Source organism: Bicyclus anynana, chromosome 2 (genome assembly GCF_947172395.1).
Source record: "Bicyclus anynana chromosome 2, ilBicAnyn1.1, whole genome shotgun sequence".
Taxonomy (NCBI): domain Eukaryota; kingdom Metazoa; phylum Arthropoda; class Insecta; order Lepidoptera; family Nymphalidae; genus Bicyclus; species Bicyclus anynana.
Window position 1 is genome coordinate 2,061,744 of NC_069084.1, and position 17,505 is coordinate 2,079,248.

Here is a 17,505-nt window from a genome sequence, read left to right on the forward strand (position 1 = left end):
CCTTTTACAGACAGAGTTTTTACTCGCCTACACCTATATAAGAAGTTTTAAATTCGAATAAAGGTCCGTTTATATCTACAGACATTTAGCGTGGCAGACACGTGCCGTGGCAGACAAAATAATATTCTTCTATACAGTGTCTATATAGTGTTCAGCGCAGACGTTGTCAGACACGGGCCGCGCCCGGCCAGTATTCGCGGAAAGAATATTAAGTGTCTCTAGCTACCTGCTGGGCAGTGTGAATAGACGGTGTCTGTGGGTGTCTGCCACGCTACTTGTCTGTGACGCACTGTGTCTGTAGATATAAACGGACCTTAAGGGAGTGGCCACACGGTGCGGTGCGGCGCCGCACGGAGACGTTTTGCCGCATCGCTGTACATACGAGATATTTATTTATATGCGAGACGCCGCAGCGGCACCGTGTGATCTCTCCCTAAGTCGTGTTATAGACGAAAAGTTCATCGACGAGTGTAAAATAGCGGAATCGCACCTTCAGTCTTTCCTCCTCTATAAGGTTTTCAAAACATCTAGCGTATTGGCAACATAAAAAGCTTATTATTTTTTTAAGCTCTACACATCGAATGTCTTCGAATGTTTGAGATGTTTGGAACACAGAAAGATAAGATAAGACCTTTCTACGGTACTTTCTGTCGGTCATTGTAATGTACTACATATATGACGTTACTTCGTCGTAATATTGATTCAACGTTCCTCATATTGCTATTATCTAAACGCAAGTAATTCCTGGCGGGTTGATTCAACGTCGCAGAAAGTAAATGATTAACGCAATATTTGCAAATGTAACGTAATATTTCAAATTTGAATAAAGCCCTTAAACGAATAATGACTTAGAACAACACTATATAAATACATAATACACGCTCCATTTGTAAGGGATTTGTTATAGTGACATCATAAAATAGTTGAAATATAGACCGTCATGGCCGACAGGCGTTTTGGCTCGTATTGTCAAAAACATATTTAAAAACTTAAATGTTCATGTAATCACGTCACAAAAAAATAAAATAAAGAAATTCAATCTAATAGAACGATAATGACCTATTTAAGAACATGTTAAAAAAGTGTCAACTAGCCTATTTAGGAGTTTACGATAGCTTTGGAAGATTTTAGAGGTTTTAAGGGTCAAACTCTTAACCATCCCCGTGTATTTTTATGTTTTCTTCGATTATAATATAAAAAAATACGTGATAGCCCAGTGTATATGACCTTTGCCTTTGATTCGGAGGGCGTAAGTTTAATTCCGGATCCGGTCCGGACCAAGCACCTCCAAGTTACTTATGTGCATTTTAAGAAATTAAAATATCACTTGTCTCAAACGGTGAGGGAAAAACATCGTGAGGAAACCTGCATACCTGACAATTTTCTTAATTCTCTACGTGTCTGAAGTGTGTCAATCTGCATTGGGCCAGCGTGGACTGTTTGCTGTTACTGAGAGGAGAGGGGAGACTCGTGCTAAATAGTGAGCCGAATGTGTGTTGTATTGATGAAGACGATGATAATAATTTATAAGAGCACGACCTCAGTCTAGTCATCATTAATTTAGCTTCACAGTAACCCTTCAAAATCACCGTTAAAGATCCTTAATAGCGAAAGGTTTCATGAAGCTACGAGTGGCAGTACTGGCGACTGGAGATGTAATGCCTCATGATGTTCCGTAGAAAATGTAACATGTTATTTTACATGTACATGGGCAACAAATGAGGATCTCTAAACCCTTTGAAACCTGTAACTTTCCACAACCACCAAGGTCCAAACTCCTTAATTATCCAACCAAGAACCATCCTTTTCAAGTCGCCATTAATGGCGTACTACTACGGGACCCTACCGGGTGGTCAGACACGCACTTGGCCGGTTTTATCGGATATTTAATCCTTTTTAGCCATTCTTGCCTAGTCCGATTCAGTACAGTCCTACACTTGAGTCATGTGATTTGTTATCATAGCATAACACGATGTGATAAAAAGGAGAATGTGAGGCTTGAACTAAGCCCATACCTAGATTATGACTTACATGGACTAGATTATGGTCACACATTTCACTGCTGCGGAATGGAATGGAGCGGAAGTCAGTTTCACTTCATTGCGCGAATTCGCAGAAATGCTCAAGAATTTCATAAGCGCTAGACACTTTACTACTCGAGCGATCGAGCGAGTACCGAGTACTGACGCTAAATTTGCGGAATTCACAGATTGCACCGATAGTACGGGAATTCTCGAGAATTACGCGAGGATTAACCGGAAGAAGTCCGACTTCTTTTTTTAGGTCGTATTTAGTTTGTATGTTATACAATTAACATTAAGTTGTGCATACAATTGACATATTGACTATGTTTTCAAGAAAATCGCTTTCTTTTCATTCTGCGGCAATGTACATTGTACATAACGTCTAATTAATAAACTTCTGTATAAAGTATCTGTGTCATTAAAATTATTCTATCACACTCAATAAACAAAAACCGAATACTTATATTTTAATGATTTATCACAATTTTCCAAGAAACACCCTTGTAGGAATGAAACAGGAGATTTTAGATAGTTAAAAATTTTATATTAGATTAGGTAAAATCTCCTAAGTTTCATTCTAAAACGAAACAACCTCAGAAGGTATTACTCTATACTGCTAAATTGTTAATAGAATGACAATTCTCTTATTAGCCTTGATGGTTTTAAGATAAAATTCTGAGGTGTTCAATCTAATCGTCTAGTCCAATCTTATCGCACAGAATTATCTCTAGCTGAATGAGTCATGTCCAAAAACATGGCTAAAATTCTACAAAAATATGTTTCATGCTGAGGTCTGGATTGGAAAAAAATATATTAATAAATACCGAAAAAAGTTATCTACTCGTATATAACAAAACACATAAAAAGTCGTTTTTTGTCTATCGGTTTTTAAATTTTAATTGACGTTGTCAGTCACTGTTATAAACAAAAAATCATGTAAATAGTGCAAACTAAAATATTTTCTAACTATATCTTCCCGTTATTAAAGTAAATTTTAGATTGCCTAAAATGTAGTCATATATTTTTACGGACTACGCAATAGGCCTATTCATCTTAATATTTTTTATTATGCCTACAGCAGTTCTTTGACATACACAATACACATCTATCCAATTACCTGTGGTGATAATATTACAGAAAAGGTATACAGTATCACAGGTTATTTAAAAGCATTATTGGTCATTGTTAATATTTTAAGCATCACAGTTTAGAATAATATTATCATCTTGAATGAATTATATTCATGGTAGCCATTTTGTTTTGAAATAAGAGAGTATTACAGTACACAAGTGATTGCAGAAACACAGTCTAGATATCATGTATCTAATAGGGTAAAAAAATATATCAAAGAACATAGACAACCCTAAAGCTAAGCGTATACCAACTCTACCAACACTAGGCTATTCAAAATTTGTAGAAAAAACCATCATGAGCAACTTTTTCATCTGACCTGAGATTCGAATTAGAGACTTCAGAACGCAAGAGCTAATCAAACACTAGACCAGTGAGGCAAGTAAATAATACACAGTATACATACTTAACGTCAAAATCCGTAAGCAGAAGAAAATCATCATCCATATTAAAAGCATTGACACCAACACCATCAAATACCAAAAAGTCACTTGAGTTATTCCCACTTCCTCCCTATCCACATCATAATTATCATCTACAAAATCATCGTCATCCTCATAATAATCGGGCCAGTCAAAATTGGGATGACCATACGGCGGCATTGTCGCACAACACTTTAAATCACTTTTCAATCAACTATTAGACCACTTTCAGAATGTTTGGGGCCCCAAACAATCTTAGTGCTTCACTTAGTATTTATTGTGAGACACTCTTAAAAAATTGCTGCTGCAAATTATCAGAATGTCACTTTCCGCTTTTATTTAATACGTGTTCACTTTTGCGTTTAAAATAAATTGTCCTTTGTCCATTTTAAGAGTCGCAAAGCGAGACATGCTTATTTGGAATAAAACAAGTGGTTAATCTGATCTCGAGTATTTCAACATGGTTTATCTTACTGTTGTATTGACATATCTTTTGGGTATCTTATCTTTATAAATGAATAAGTACTCTGTGACTGATGATCATCTACTAAAATAAAACTTATACGATATGCAGTAGCGAAAAAGTCTGAATTCTTTAAAATTTCTAATATTCAAATCCACCTAATATGTATCATTTATGTCTTTCAAATGCTTATACTCTGTCACAAACTGTACACAAGAAATGGTATGAATTCCAGGTATTCCAATTTACATAGCCACTTGAAAGAGTAATTATTATTGATATCTAATAATAAGATTAATATCTTCTACGTGTGTGTGTGTAAACTAAATACAAAGTGAATAAAAATACGGAAAGGAATTCCCCAACTTTCAACGTTAGAATTCTACATTATCCTTGAGGAATAATATATATAATAGGCTATAACTCGCATGAGAACGGTAACTACGCGATTGAAAACGCGTTGTGTCTTCTAGATTTTAAAAAACACGGACAGTTTATAAATAGTGGTACATAGTGTATAAAATGCATGGCTTATTGAATCAGTGTCTGTCAGAATGTTTTCTGATAGAATGAATAGGTCTGAAATAGAAGTTTGTTGAACAAAATAATAAAAGCGGTTAAAGTTGGATTGAATGTTTGTAAGAAGAACGCATCAATTAGAAACTGTTTAAAATAATAATTTCGATAATATATATGTCGAAATAAGTAAATTGAAGAAGAAAGTAACTAACTAACTCTCTAACTAAAACAGAAAACACCCAATAATAATGATTGTGAATTTAAATGTTAATGGCTTAGGTAGGTAGGCTAAGGCGTTGCTAATTGCGTTAATAAAGATTTTTTGATTTCATTCTGTTTTGATAAATATGGGTATTGTGATACAGGTAGGTAAAGCCTGGTACCTGATAAGATTATTTTTATCAGAACTTGTCGCTTTTGTCATGGCTTATCGTAATTTTTTTTCCATTTCTAGATTCTAGTTCTGTACGTTACGAGGGATAAAAAAATATAACGTTATATGAGACGAGTAAAAAATCTCCATATTAATCATATCAAAATAAAGAAAATAAATTGATAAGAAATTACATTAATAATCGAATTTAATCTCTAAAGATAATAACAAAAATTTTACTGTGACAGTCGGCCATTCGGACGCGCGAGTGATATTAAAAAGATTCCGTATTTTTGTACGTACGTACGTTCGAAACCCTAAAAACCCCAGTTTTGCAGCGTATACCAACATATACCAATAGTACCTATATTGTTATATCGATACTGATACCATGAATTAATTAATCATGGCTGTATTATTCCATCAAGATGAGTAAAAGCCCCAATGAAAAGACAAAGTTTCTCTCGCCATAATAGGTACACGCAAAACTTATCAAGGACAGGGTGTTTTAAAAAATATAAAATATTTAAAGGGATTACAAACATAATAATAATTAATAACATAATGTTTAGTGTTATTAATTATAGCTGCAGTTTCAGTTTCGGAAAAAGTTTCGGCCTATTTTAGCCAAAACCGAAACTGATTTCGCTGGCGGCTCTGTTCGGGATTTGTCGTGCAACCTTCGGATAGCTCTGTATGTAGCCACAAAACTTACTCAGTGCATTATCACCCGACGCAAACAAGGAACTTTATACTTGACCACCATGCTTGGCCGAAACTGAAGACACGGCTGAATATTCGGTTTCGGTTTCGGCCAGAAAACCAGTTTCGGTCGCAAAGCTCTAATTATGTAATTGTAATGGTATTGTACGAGTATACTTTAATACTGTAATTTAGATATAATCTACTTGTTTATAAATTTAATTTTATGTGACTTGTGTTTTATAGCTTTTCGTTTTTTAGATATTAATTTGCATTTTATATTTTGAAATTGATTCTTTTTTGACAACTGTGGTATTCATATTATATTAATTAGTGTATGCTGTGATAAACTATAATTAGCTGTATAATAACTAAATCTATTTTAATGTAAATTATTAACATGTGACATTGTATCAACTGTTGGTTATCCTAATAAATAAATAAACCAAAATATAGCACCGAAACTGGTTATTTTGTTCAGGAATTACAGCTACGGATATTCGAGTGTTGAAAAGTTGATTAATATCTTAAATCGTTTTTCTGTAGAGTTACAGTCAAATCATTATTAGACCGTACGCTACTTCAGCCGGGTCAGTTGGCTAAAACTTACTCATCGATGACAGCTTTACGCACATCACTACAAAAGACATCACCAACAACGTCGAAAATATAGAAATGTACACAACAGTTGATGTGCTTCCAGTACTGGAGACTGGTTGCACTAATGCATAGTAATCCCGCACCATGTTGATTATAAAGAAACACTTGTAGTTCAACAAATCACTTTTGTATTAACGAACCACTTCTGCATAAAAATTCACTTTTGAATCAACAGAACTTCAAAATTGGAATAATCACATAAAAAAGGTTTATCAATTTCAATCTTCAAACTATTTTCGAATTAAAAATAGTTAAAGCTTAAAATAATTTTAAGTCAACACTTTTAAGTTTGTTTAGACAAACTTATTGTGACGTAACATGTCTATAATCATTTTTGGGCAATCGTCAACCGTGTTAAAACCTCATTGTTCGATAGAGATGTTGTTCAAAACTATTTTTTTTTCTCAATCAGTTACTGTCAGTGTCAGATAAAACAAGGGACGTATTATCAGTTTGTGCGATTGAATATCTTACTCGTAATCCACTGATGTTTAGTACTTTAAAATCTAAAAGTATATTTTTTGTCGATATCATCTTCTGGGCTTTCACTTTCATTTCAAATTAGGCCTTTATATTTTCAACTGTTTTTTTTTTTATTTTGTGTCTATTTCTTTCTGACAAATTTATTTGAATATGTTATATTTGTTTTTGTTTCGAAATTTTTTAAGGTGGTTTCACATTCTTGTATTTTAAGAAGTCGGTTGGATTACACACTATATTTAGAACTTTAAACTATTTAGCACTTTTCAATAATGTTTATAATTATAAGCCGGGCTAAAATAAATTGTAAAATCAAAATCATCAATCATCAAGATCAAAGGTCTTATTAAAGCACCTCAAAGAATAAGCTACGCTAACTATTATAATAAGGTTCAGAATCACTCGGCGGGCGACGAAGCGATCTATGCTTGGTGTATCTGATCGGATCGTGATCGAATTAGAAATTATGAGATCCTCATAAGAACAAACGTCACTCACATCTATACTAATATTATAAAGCTGAAGAGTTTGTTTGTTTGTTTGAACGCGCTAATCTCAGGAACTACTGCTCCGATTTGAAAACTTCTTTCAGCGTTAGATAGCCCATTTATCGAGGAAGGCTATAGGCTATTTTTTATCCTCGTATTCTTACGGGAACGGGAACCACGCGGGTAAAACCGCGTGGCGTCAGCTAGTTGTTGATAAAGTCGTAAAACTAAACTTTTTAGTATGACGATTTTTCAGATTTTACACTATAATATGAATATGCCAGATAAAAATTTACATATAAAGTTATATAGAAATTATTAATAGATCACTTACTTATTTGCTGATAAGCAATTATCAAGACTAGTAATATAAGAAAAGTCAACCAAAATATAAAAGCTGGATACATTCCAAATCAGGTACGAGCACCACTTGTGTACACTTTTAATTAATTAAATTAACATTTATTAAGATAAACAATTAGCTTGTCCTTTGTTACGCGCACAATGTCAATAATAAATTTTCAATTCATATAAATTCATATGTCTAATCGGGTTTTTATCAGTTAAAAAATATAATTCGCCGATTAATTCAATAATTTCTCCGATAATGTGACCGTGTTCGTTCATCGAGCATTTTAATTTGGCCTTTATTTTGATAGTGTTTAAGTTGAATTTTGCATTAATGTATATTTTAATAAATACTTATGACATCACGCGCAAATGATTAAAAATCTAACACAATGGTAAGGAAGCAAAATTAATTAGATTATTTTTTAATAACTGATATGTATGTATTTTATACAAAACTTATGACGAATAATTATCTGCTTCAAAGTTTCCAATCACCAATCAGTTAGCTTCATGGCGAGAAACATCAAAAAATTTAAAAGTTCAAAGGGTTGCCGAAGCTGAGTGTCTTGGGATGAAAATATATGTTTTGTAATTGGATAATTAAGGATCTGAACCTTGGGCCTTTTTGTCTGTTGTTAGTCACTCTCCGAAGATTTTCACGCAGTTTTAGCGGTGGTTAAAGGGTCAGTTACTTAATTAAGCCTGTTTAGTTGCTTAATGAGTCACTTACCATAGTATCTGATCAGCAAACCGTATAGCACCCAGAACAAAAATATGTTCAGTGCCATAATAATTAATAAACTCGTCAAACTAACCATTTTGTTTGTAAAATTCGACAAATTTGTAGTATTTTCACTGGACTGAGACGACAAATGGATGTTATTATCGGAAATAACGAAATTAAGAATCGTATTGCGATAAGTGGCCCAGTATCGGACGATTAATACTAGTGATATGATAAGTATTGATGTCCAGAAAGACGAGCGTTTAAAGCTTTGAATAATGCATTTTTGTTATATATAAAGTATTTATATAAACTATTTGTAAAGTTTCAACGGCCAAAACTACAACTCTATAATAATGTTTGGTTAATGAAAGTAGAGACTAAAATCGCCCGGCAAATTCAAAAAAATATCTACTTATCTTTTTTAAAAAACGTATATCTGTGTGAAAACATTACTACCTACACTTTGAAAAAAATGAAATTGCAATTATCAAACTATATTTAAATATTTGCACTATTGTTTTTGGAACCCTTCTATTTTGTTTTAAATTTGCCGATCGATTTCAGTTTCTACTTTTATTATGAATGACGTCACTTGCTCATTTGTTGTGTTTCGGTGGCAATAATTTTACGTAGATATTTTTCACTTATATCATAATTTTTACTGGTTATTATTAATGGAACAAAATAAAAACCTCCAATGCATTACAAATGATTATACCAATTAAAATTTAGTGCACCATTTGTTAATGTGTTAATTAATTATTGCACAATTTGTACCTACGTTTTTCATTATTTTAATTTAAGTTTAAAATACAGCATAGTTGGCGTCGCAGGGTGCGAGGAAAAATCTAATTTTATTTGTGTTTGCATCTTTTGTCTTATTTTAATTAAATAAATAAATTGAAATCATCCGTTTGTTTCATCCAATTAGTCGTAAGTAATAAAAGTTTAAAAAAATTCAACTGACTTTAAAGACATAAAAATGTTCTATACCAAAAAGTGAATAATTAATTACATGTGTTATGGTACTATGTGCTATGGCACGTTTAGGAAAAGGAAACGGAGGAAAAGAAAAAGAAAATAAAAGGAATGGCCAGATAAGTAGGTATAAATAATTATATTTAAATGAAAGTAAAAATAAATAATACTTGTTGTGTTGCAATGTATAGGCTGAAAACAGTGTATCCGACATGGCTAACAAGGTGTCCCATAACCATTAGGATGTATACCTATGAAGATTTCCCCGTATAGGTACTACGTGTCGAATTAAATCACCCGTTTTTCAGACGGTTAAAAAACTATTTATAGCATAACTACTGCTTATAGTGGACAACAAACCTAATCGATATCAAAATAAATAAATTATTTTATTGGTTAACAACATGAATTGTGTGATATTAACATAAGTATTTAATACTTCCTTGGGCGATACAAAATATTTCTAGAATGTTAAATATAATATTGTGTATGTGTCTGTCTACTACATAATATTATCTTTTAATAATAAAATCAACATATTTTAAAGGTCTTCGAAGTGCTAATGAAGCTTATGTCCATCAAACAAACTATACAGAAAGAAAAATATTATTTACAAAAGTGTGAAAATATTTAATAAGCTGCACTGCCGAGAAATATAAAAGATAATAAAAGTGCATATAGCTTAAAGAATCTTCATAGAACATTTACTCAATATCCAGTGATGCCACGCTTTGGCCATGAGCTATGCCATGCCATGAGCTATACCATGCCATGAGCTTACATCTATGTAGGAGAAGCCGCACATTATGTATACAATTTTGTTATTATGGCAAAAATACTAACCACATTTGTACATTACGATTTGTATACTAACCGCGATGTAACATTCGATGCCGTATTATTCTTATCTTTAACTGTTAGCAAGAAGAGTGATAAAAAGAATGATTTTCTCTTCAAGAAATATATATTTTATTAAGCCAATTATTTAACCACATCCGTATTTATATACATTACTAGCTGACGCCGCGCGGTTTCACTCGCGTGGTTCCCGTTCCCGTAGGAATATGGAGATAATATATAGCCTATAGCCTTCCTCGATAAATGGGCTATCCAACAGTGAAAGAATTTTTCAAATCGGACCAGTAGTTCCTGAGATTAGCGCGTTCAATCAAACAAACAAACAAACAAACAAACAAACAAACTCTTCAGCTTTATTATATTAGTATAGATAATGATCACTTCCATACACTTTTATACGGGAGTAGGTATATCTGGGCTCCCGAGACCGACGTTGCATTGGCTGGGGAGCATTCCCCTTTATAAATTGTAACTTTATAATTTAGATTTTAAGTTTTAAATAAGTGAAATGCTATAATTATTTTTGAAACAATAAACATCTTATAGCACAATGGTTACCCAGAACAAAATACGTTCAGGGCCATAAATTATTAAAGTCATCAAACTAACTAAACCATTTTATTTGGAAAATTCGACATGTAGGTATGCATACATATTTAAATTTAATTTTATAAATGCGAAAATAATTCTAACTAATTATTACCGAGATAATGCCTAATGGTAATTTATTTTTATTTAATTATTATACTTACATTATTATTTTTTTAATTAAGTACTAAATCAATTTTGAGAATTTATATTATAAGCTTATTATGTACTCGTAACTAACTGTAGGTACAATATGTTTATTATAAAGATACGATATGTGCAGTAAATAATAGCTCATGTTTAGTGTTCGTATTACAGGCGAAAAAGACTGAAGCAGTAATTATACAGGGTGTCCTGTAATTAATGGATATAACGCAAATAGTAGATACACCACCTAACTATCTAAAAGTAATATTTAATAGTTTTCCAAAAATCCTTAGGGTGACCAAGTTACATTTTTTTTTCAGGTTTTTCAAATTATTCTATCTTGAATCAGTTTTTTGAATGCGGTAGATGATAGATTTTAAAGATCTAATTTTCGTGAAATATTACAGATTAAATGATCAATGTAATATGATACAATTTTTATAAATATTGTTTTATTTGTTTTGTTGAAGAAGCTTTACAGCTACCAGCAGGTGAGATTGTAGTCAAGGGCCAGCTTGTAAAGAATAAAAAAAGAATCCAGGATTTCGTGATCAGAAGCCATGAAGTAAAACCATTGGATCACCGAAGCAGTTTGCTGGGCCGATTGAGGTTTTCTTAACTGTTCCAGGTCTAGCTGGTGGGAGGCTTCGGCCGTGGCTAGTTACCACCCTACCGACAAAGACGTACCGCCAAACGATTGAGCGTTCCATCAGGTGAGATTGTCAAGGGCTAACTTGTAAATTAAAAAAAAAACTCCATTCGAAATTCAAACGAAGTAGGTAGAATGTGAACCTGTTTAAATAGACTGAGTACTGAGCGATGTAAAGGCAAGATGAGACTAACCGACGGCTTCCTGTTACATCAGACTACCACTTGGTAGTGCAGTCAGTGTTTGTCGGTGTGTAACGTGTCAACCCACACTAAATCAGATCCAAGGGTACTGTCACACCTAACGGATTAGTAAAACTGGACGGACAAATGTGCATAATTGTCTTAATTTGATTTAGTGGCTTAATAATAATCAACGAAAGTTATTTAGACACATACCTAATACCTAAATCTTGTCTACAATGTCGAGTTGTGTGTTTAGGAAGTGTAAAAACTATATAAATATATAATGTAAGTAAATACAAAATTGTGCATGTGTGCGCTCAGTGGAGTCGCTAAATTCGGATTTTATGGTGAATTTGTAGGCAGGTTACGTATCTATAGTATAAAATTATCATTGCTATTGCATATGCTATTGTACCTAAATCTAAAAATAATAACACAGTGAAATTTTTTAAAGATCTTTTATCATAGGATTAAAGAATATGAGCAGAAAAATTCATCAACGACTTTGTCGGATAACCAATGCTACAAACACATATTTCTAGTACTAACAGTCTCTAAGCTAAAACGTGGACATACAGACGGACGGACATGACAACCTTAAAAATGGGAGTCAATGAAATCTATAATTCGATCCCCTTCTGCTAAATAGATTCAGTAATTGAAACAGATGTTTTGTGATAAGTTTGTTTCTTTCAATACGTAGTTTTATATTAGTTATAGGTATTAGTTTTATAATCTACTTACCTATACTTACAAAATTTACATTTAGGTACTTACCTAAGTATATTGTACTTATCATTAAATTATTTATTACATTCTCATTACAAACACCACTCGCATAATCGCGACGTAATCGTGAGCTTAATCGTACTACTTGATGAGTGGACTACAAGTATCTACTAGTAATTAAACAAAACGTCATTGTGGAACGTGTTTTAAAGCAAGTTATACAGGAAGATTTTTTTTTAATACAGATATTTTTATATTTTGTACATAAACAAAATTTAATGACCACATATTTTTTCTTTTTTTTTAAACTCAAAAATAACAAAGTTATCGTTAATTAAAGTTATTTACTTTTAAACAGAATTTGAGGGTCACCCTATCGCCGTACTAGGTAACAACAAAATCAGCTGGTAGGTTATTCCGGGGGCGTCCGGACTGATTCACTCATATCACGGGTACACCCTCCCGAATGGCCCTCTAAGCCGAGGTCCGAGTCTCATAGGAGACGCCCTTAGAGAGTCATTCCGTCCTCTATCTTTATTTCAGCCTTCGGGTCTCATCAGGCGATGCTTCTGCGCTCGCCCAAACCCCCCGGTGACGCCGTAGTGGTCCCATGGAGCCATCGGCACTTACTCAACACGAAAAAAAATGGTAGGTTAGCGAGCGCCCGCGCCGATGGCCGTTGTCCTTTGTTTATTTACGTTTATTTTATTTTTGTTTGATACCTATCTACCTATCTTTTATTTTTTATAATTAAAGAACGAGCAGAGTAAAGATTATATATGTATACTGTGACGTCAGGAAGTGCCGCCAGCAGTTTGTTTGGTAATGTGTCCATTATTTTGTTATTTTGAGTCATAAAGTGAAAAAAAATATTACATAAAATGTACGGAATTGTTTGTTGATTTATGTTCTATTAATGATACAGAATCACGAAAAAAAAATATCCGCACTAAAGATCGAATCATCTTGTATGTATGAACAAGAATATAGGGGGAAAAGGGATCTCTGCCCTGAAATAGTTTGAGAACCGTTGATGTAGATTGTAGAGCATCTGATTACGGCATATGTCATGTCAGTACCAATCGATGGACGTTCACTGGTGGATATCGTCCTTTTGTATGGAATTCCAAACAAATCGAGCCGCAGCGTCCAGTGGATCACTGTACCTCGCTCTCAGACCCATTATAGAAGGACCAGTATCGCACCTATATTCACAAACGAATTTTTTTTTCTTAGGAAAACGAGCTTAGATTTGGTATATATCTTTTACTAAACTCTAAGTTTTTGCCCGTTTTTTACATTATTCAACTACACGAATAGGTATTTTTACGGAGCTCTTTAACCGACGAACACGATTACAACTATGAAACATCGATGATATAGAGACAGTTTTTATAATCGCATTAGATCGTTGATATTATACTTTGACAGAAAATTAAAATATAGCGAGGCAGGTCTTATACAATAGTTGGTCTGAGACCTCGCTTAATGTTGTCAGTCCATCTTTAATGGTGGTTCGAACAGACTGTGATTTCTGAATCAGGGTCTTTGCACCTTGCGCCCCCAACGTCCAACGACTCTTTGTGTGCACCGCTGATCCCTCTTCAGGTTCGACTAACTGAGCTATGTCGGTAACTTTGGTTCTTCTGCGGATCTCCTCATTTCTGATTCGAACACGCAAAGAAACTACAAGCATAACTCGCTTTGTCGCTACTTTCTGATTACGTACTCGTACAGCGTAATGATTGTTGATTATTAGAATGAAAAATTTGATATGTATAAAATAGCCCCGTTTCTTCGATACGATACGATAAGTGTGAACAAGCCCTAAATTCAAACCCGAGGATTTAACCAATCACGAGTTTAATATGAGCTAAATTGACAGATATAAGGGCTTATACACATTGATCCAGCACTATTGTCCAGGCTACTATAAGAAGCAAGTTACATTAGAAAGTCAACTGGCGTAATTGCGATAATTGGTTGTGTGTGTGCCTACTACCTAGGGGATGAAATGCTAATTAAACTAGAGCAATGTAAATTGGAACGAAAATTCACACAGCGGTTATATAAAGGATCGCGTGTATAAATACTAAAATAAAAATATAATGGACGGCGGACACTAAAGGGAAAAGATACAAATAAAAATATAATGAGTGCGTTGCGTTTTACTCGGTTTAGTGTTCATTTTTGATTTGCGTATAACCTATTGTATTAGTTATTTGTGTTTTCCGTTGAGAGCAAATAAAACAGAACCATCATAGAAGAATATAAAACTCGCCTTTCGCCTTCGATTTCGATTTCGATTCGATCATCATTCACCATCTTAGACCAATTGGACTTGTATCGCACTTAAAGTCACTTACAAAATTGTATGTCATTTTTTGAGGGGGACGAGGTAAACTCACACATACAAAATACCTATTTAACATATATCTTGTATCCCTACACTACACACAACAATAAGTTTTAAATTGTTACACACGTGTAATTGGTTATACGTTATACAAAATATAGAGCTTAGACCCACCTAGCTACTATAATGCAAATTTGCGTAATAATGATTGATTCTTAACGATCACTGAACCAAATACCACTATAATTTCTTAACCTTGGGCTGAGAAATTTTATTACTTCAAATATATTTATATTTCACAGTCCGATCCAGAACTCGAACTCTGGATCTCGTGATCTGAACCCACATAACCACTGGTGCAACGAGTTAAAAAAACAATAAATTTAATAAAAAAGCTTACGCCTAATCACACAGGATCCAAAACAGACCCATCACCAGAATAAATTTGTATATATACTTATATATAAAAAGGCCTATCAAAATAGATGAAGCAAGATTGTCTGACGGTCTGTCTATTCGCGATAAACTTTAAATGTACTACTCGGATTTTCATGCAATTTTCACCAATAGCTTTATCTATTGGTGAATGAGGAATTTATTAAAAATAAACAAATTTATTGAAAAAAACTTCCGCCTAGTCACACAGGATCCAAAACAGAATAAATATAAACACATAAATATAAAAAGTCTTATCATAATAGACAAGATTAAATCCATTCCCATTTTATAAACACTCACACCTAAAGATCACTTAATAAAACTGTGTACAGTATATTAAATATTTCACGATTGAATTAAGGAAAATCGTTACATATAGGCAAAACAAATACGTAATAATTTTATTTGGACTTGCCCAATTATACTAATATCCCTTAGAAACAATCTAGATCCACATTTCACAAAAAAAAAGAACTTGATCTTTACCTACATAATATTATTTTAAAAGAGAGATTGTCTAACGATCTGTCTGTTCGCGATAACTTTAAAAGTAATTTCATGCAATTTTCACCAATAGCATTATCTACCTATAGGTGAATGAGGTAGATATTAAAAAAAATATATTGAAAAAAGACTCACGTCTAGTCACACAGGATCCAAAACAGAACCACAGCCAGAATAAATATAAACACATAAATATAAAAAGTCCTATCATAATAGACGATATTAAATCCATTCCCATTTTGTAAACACTCACACCTAAAGACCACTTAATAAAACTGTGTACAGTATAATAAATATCTTATCATTCGATTATTTGTTTTATCTGTAATATATCGTAACGGGTATTTAAAAATTTGGAACGCCATTTCATATTTGAATTTTGAATATAGAACGTACAGTTGGTAGTACTGAACGAAAGTGTGGATGGAGACAGACTACAGACTAAAGACATTGCTAACAATGCGTTGGCGGTTATGCGGTTTTCCATATTACGCTGTTATAGACATTAGTAACTTAAGCTACTGGTATATTAGTAAGTAACGGAAATAAAACAGTACCTGTATCGTTTTACATAGACACGTTTACAGTCTACGTGTGCATCGATCGCAGATCGTTAGATGGGCCTCAAAACGTCGCGGATTTGTCATTGGTTTCGCACATTGAGTACGTCATCACTCGTAATACATTTTTTTTTATTCATGTTGTGGCTTGTGTTTTTACACTTCCAAAATGAACACGAAGGCATAAATTAAGTCCACGTCCACTTACTGCACTAAGTTACGTACCTACTAAGATAAGATGTGCGTGCACGTCTTTGGGTAATGACATAAAATTATGCATTCTTTAGTATAGAGGGGCAACATTTGAATATCTACGTAAGTCGTAAACATATGACAAAGTAAATCACACTAATATTATAAAGGCGAGAGTTTGTGTGTACATAAATGTGTATGTTAGTTACTTCTTTACGCCGCAATTAGTGAGCTGATTTTGATAGAAATAGAGATAAAATTTAATCTGAATTAACAAATAGGCCAAGACTTGGTCGCTAACTATGGGCCTTATAAGAAGGCTCAAAGTCTCTCTGCGTGATCGATTCAGAAATGAGGAGATTCGCAGACGAACTAAAGTCACTGACATAGCTCAGCGAGTCGCGAAGCTGAAGTGGCAGTGGGCAGGCCACATAGTTCGAAGAGCCGATGAACGTTGGGGTCCCAAGGTCCTGAAATGGCGACCCCGCACCGGAAAGCGCAGTGTTGGTCGACCTCCCACTAGGTGGACCGAAGACATCAAGCGGGTTACAGGGAGCCGCTGGATGCTGGCGGCTCGAGACCATTTTGTTTGGAAGTCCATGCAAGAGTCCTATGTCCAGCAATGGACGTCCATCGGCTGACAATGATGATGATGAACAAATAGGCTACTTTTTATGGTTCCGCCGGATTTGTAAAATGAAATTTTACGCGAACGAAGTTTTATTTCTACACACTCTGGCTATACGATGTTATTTAACATTTATTTATGTAGTAGCCAGGTCTTTTTATTTTCCTGGTCAGGCTTTACCTAATAATATTAAGCCAATTTAAGCAGCACAACTCGCCATGATATCGGTTAAGTATAATATGTACCTATTTTTTTTAATATATAATTTTCCCTAAAAATAACAACTTCCTGTTTATGCAATAGCAAACAAAATTTCTACCTAATCTGCATTGGTGTCTTTAAGAAAGGGCGCT

The 17,505-nt window shown here is 33.7% G+C and overlaps 1 protein-coding gene across 7 annotated transcripts in view; it reads right to left on the minus strand.

The window, feature by feature from the left end:
- Window positions 1-17,505, minus strand: part of LOC112043745 (uncharacterized) — a 62,561-nt gene that overhangs the window by 9,409 nt on the left and 35,647 nt on the right. Inside the window, exon 1 of one of the 7 annotated variants that reach the window (XM_024079299.2) lies at window positions 15,908-16,218. The exons of 5 other annotated variants lie outside the window; for them this stretch is intronic. In XM_024079299.2, the coding sequence (XP_023935067.2) occupies window positions 15,908-16,010 (103 nt within the window). In that variant the 5' untranslated portion in view covers window positions 16,011-16,218. Of the gene's footprint in view, window positions 1-12,522; window positions 12,656-15,907; window positions 16,219-17,505 lie in introns of those variants that run through there. One more of the 7 variants, XM_052887020.1, reaches the window with a different exon arrangement.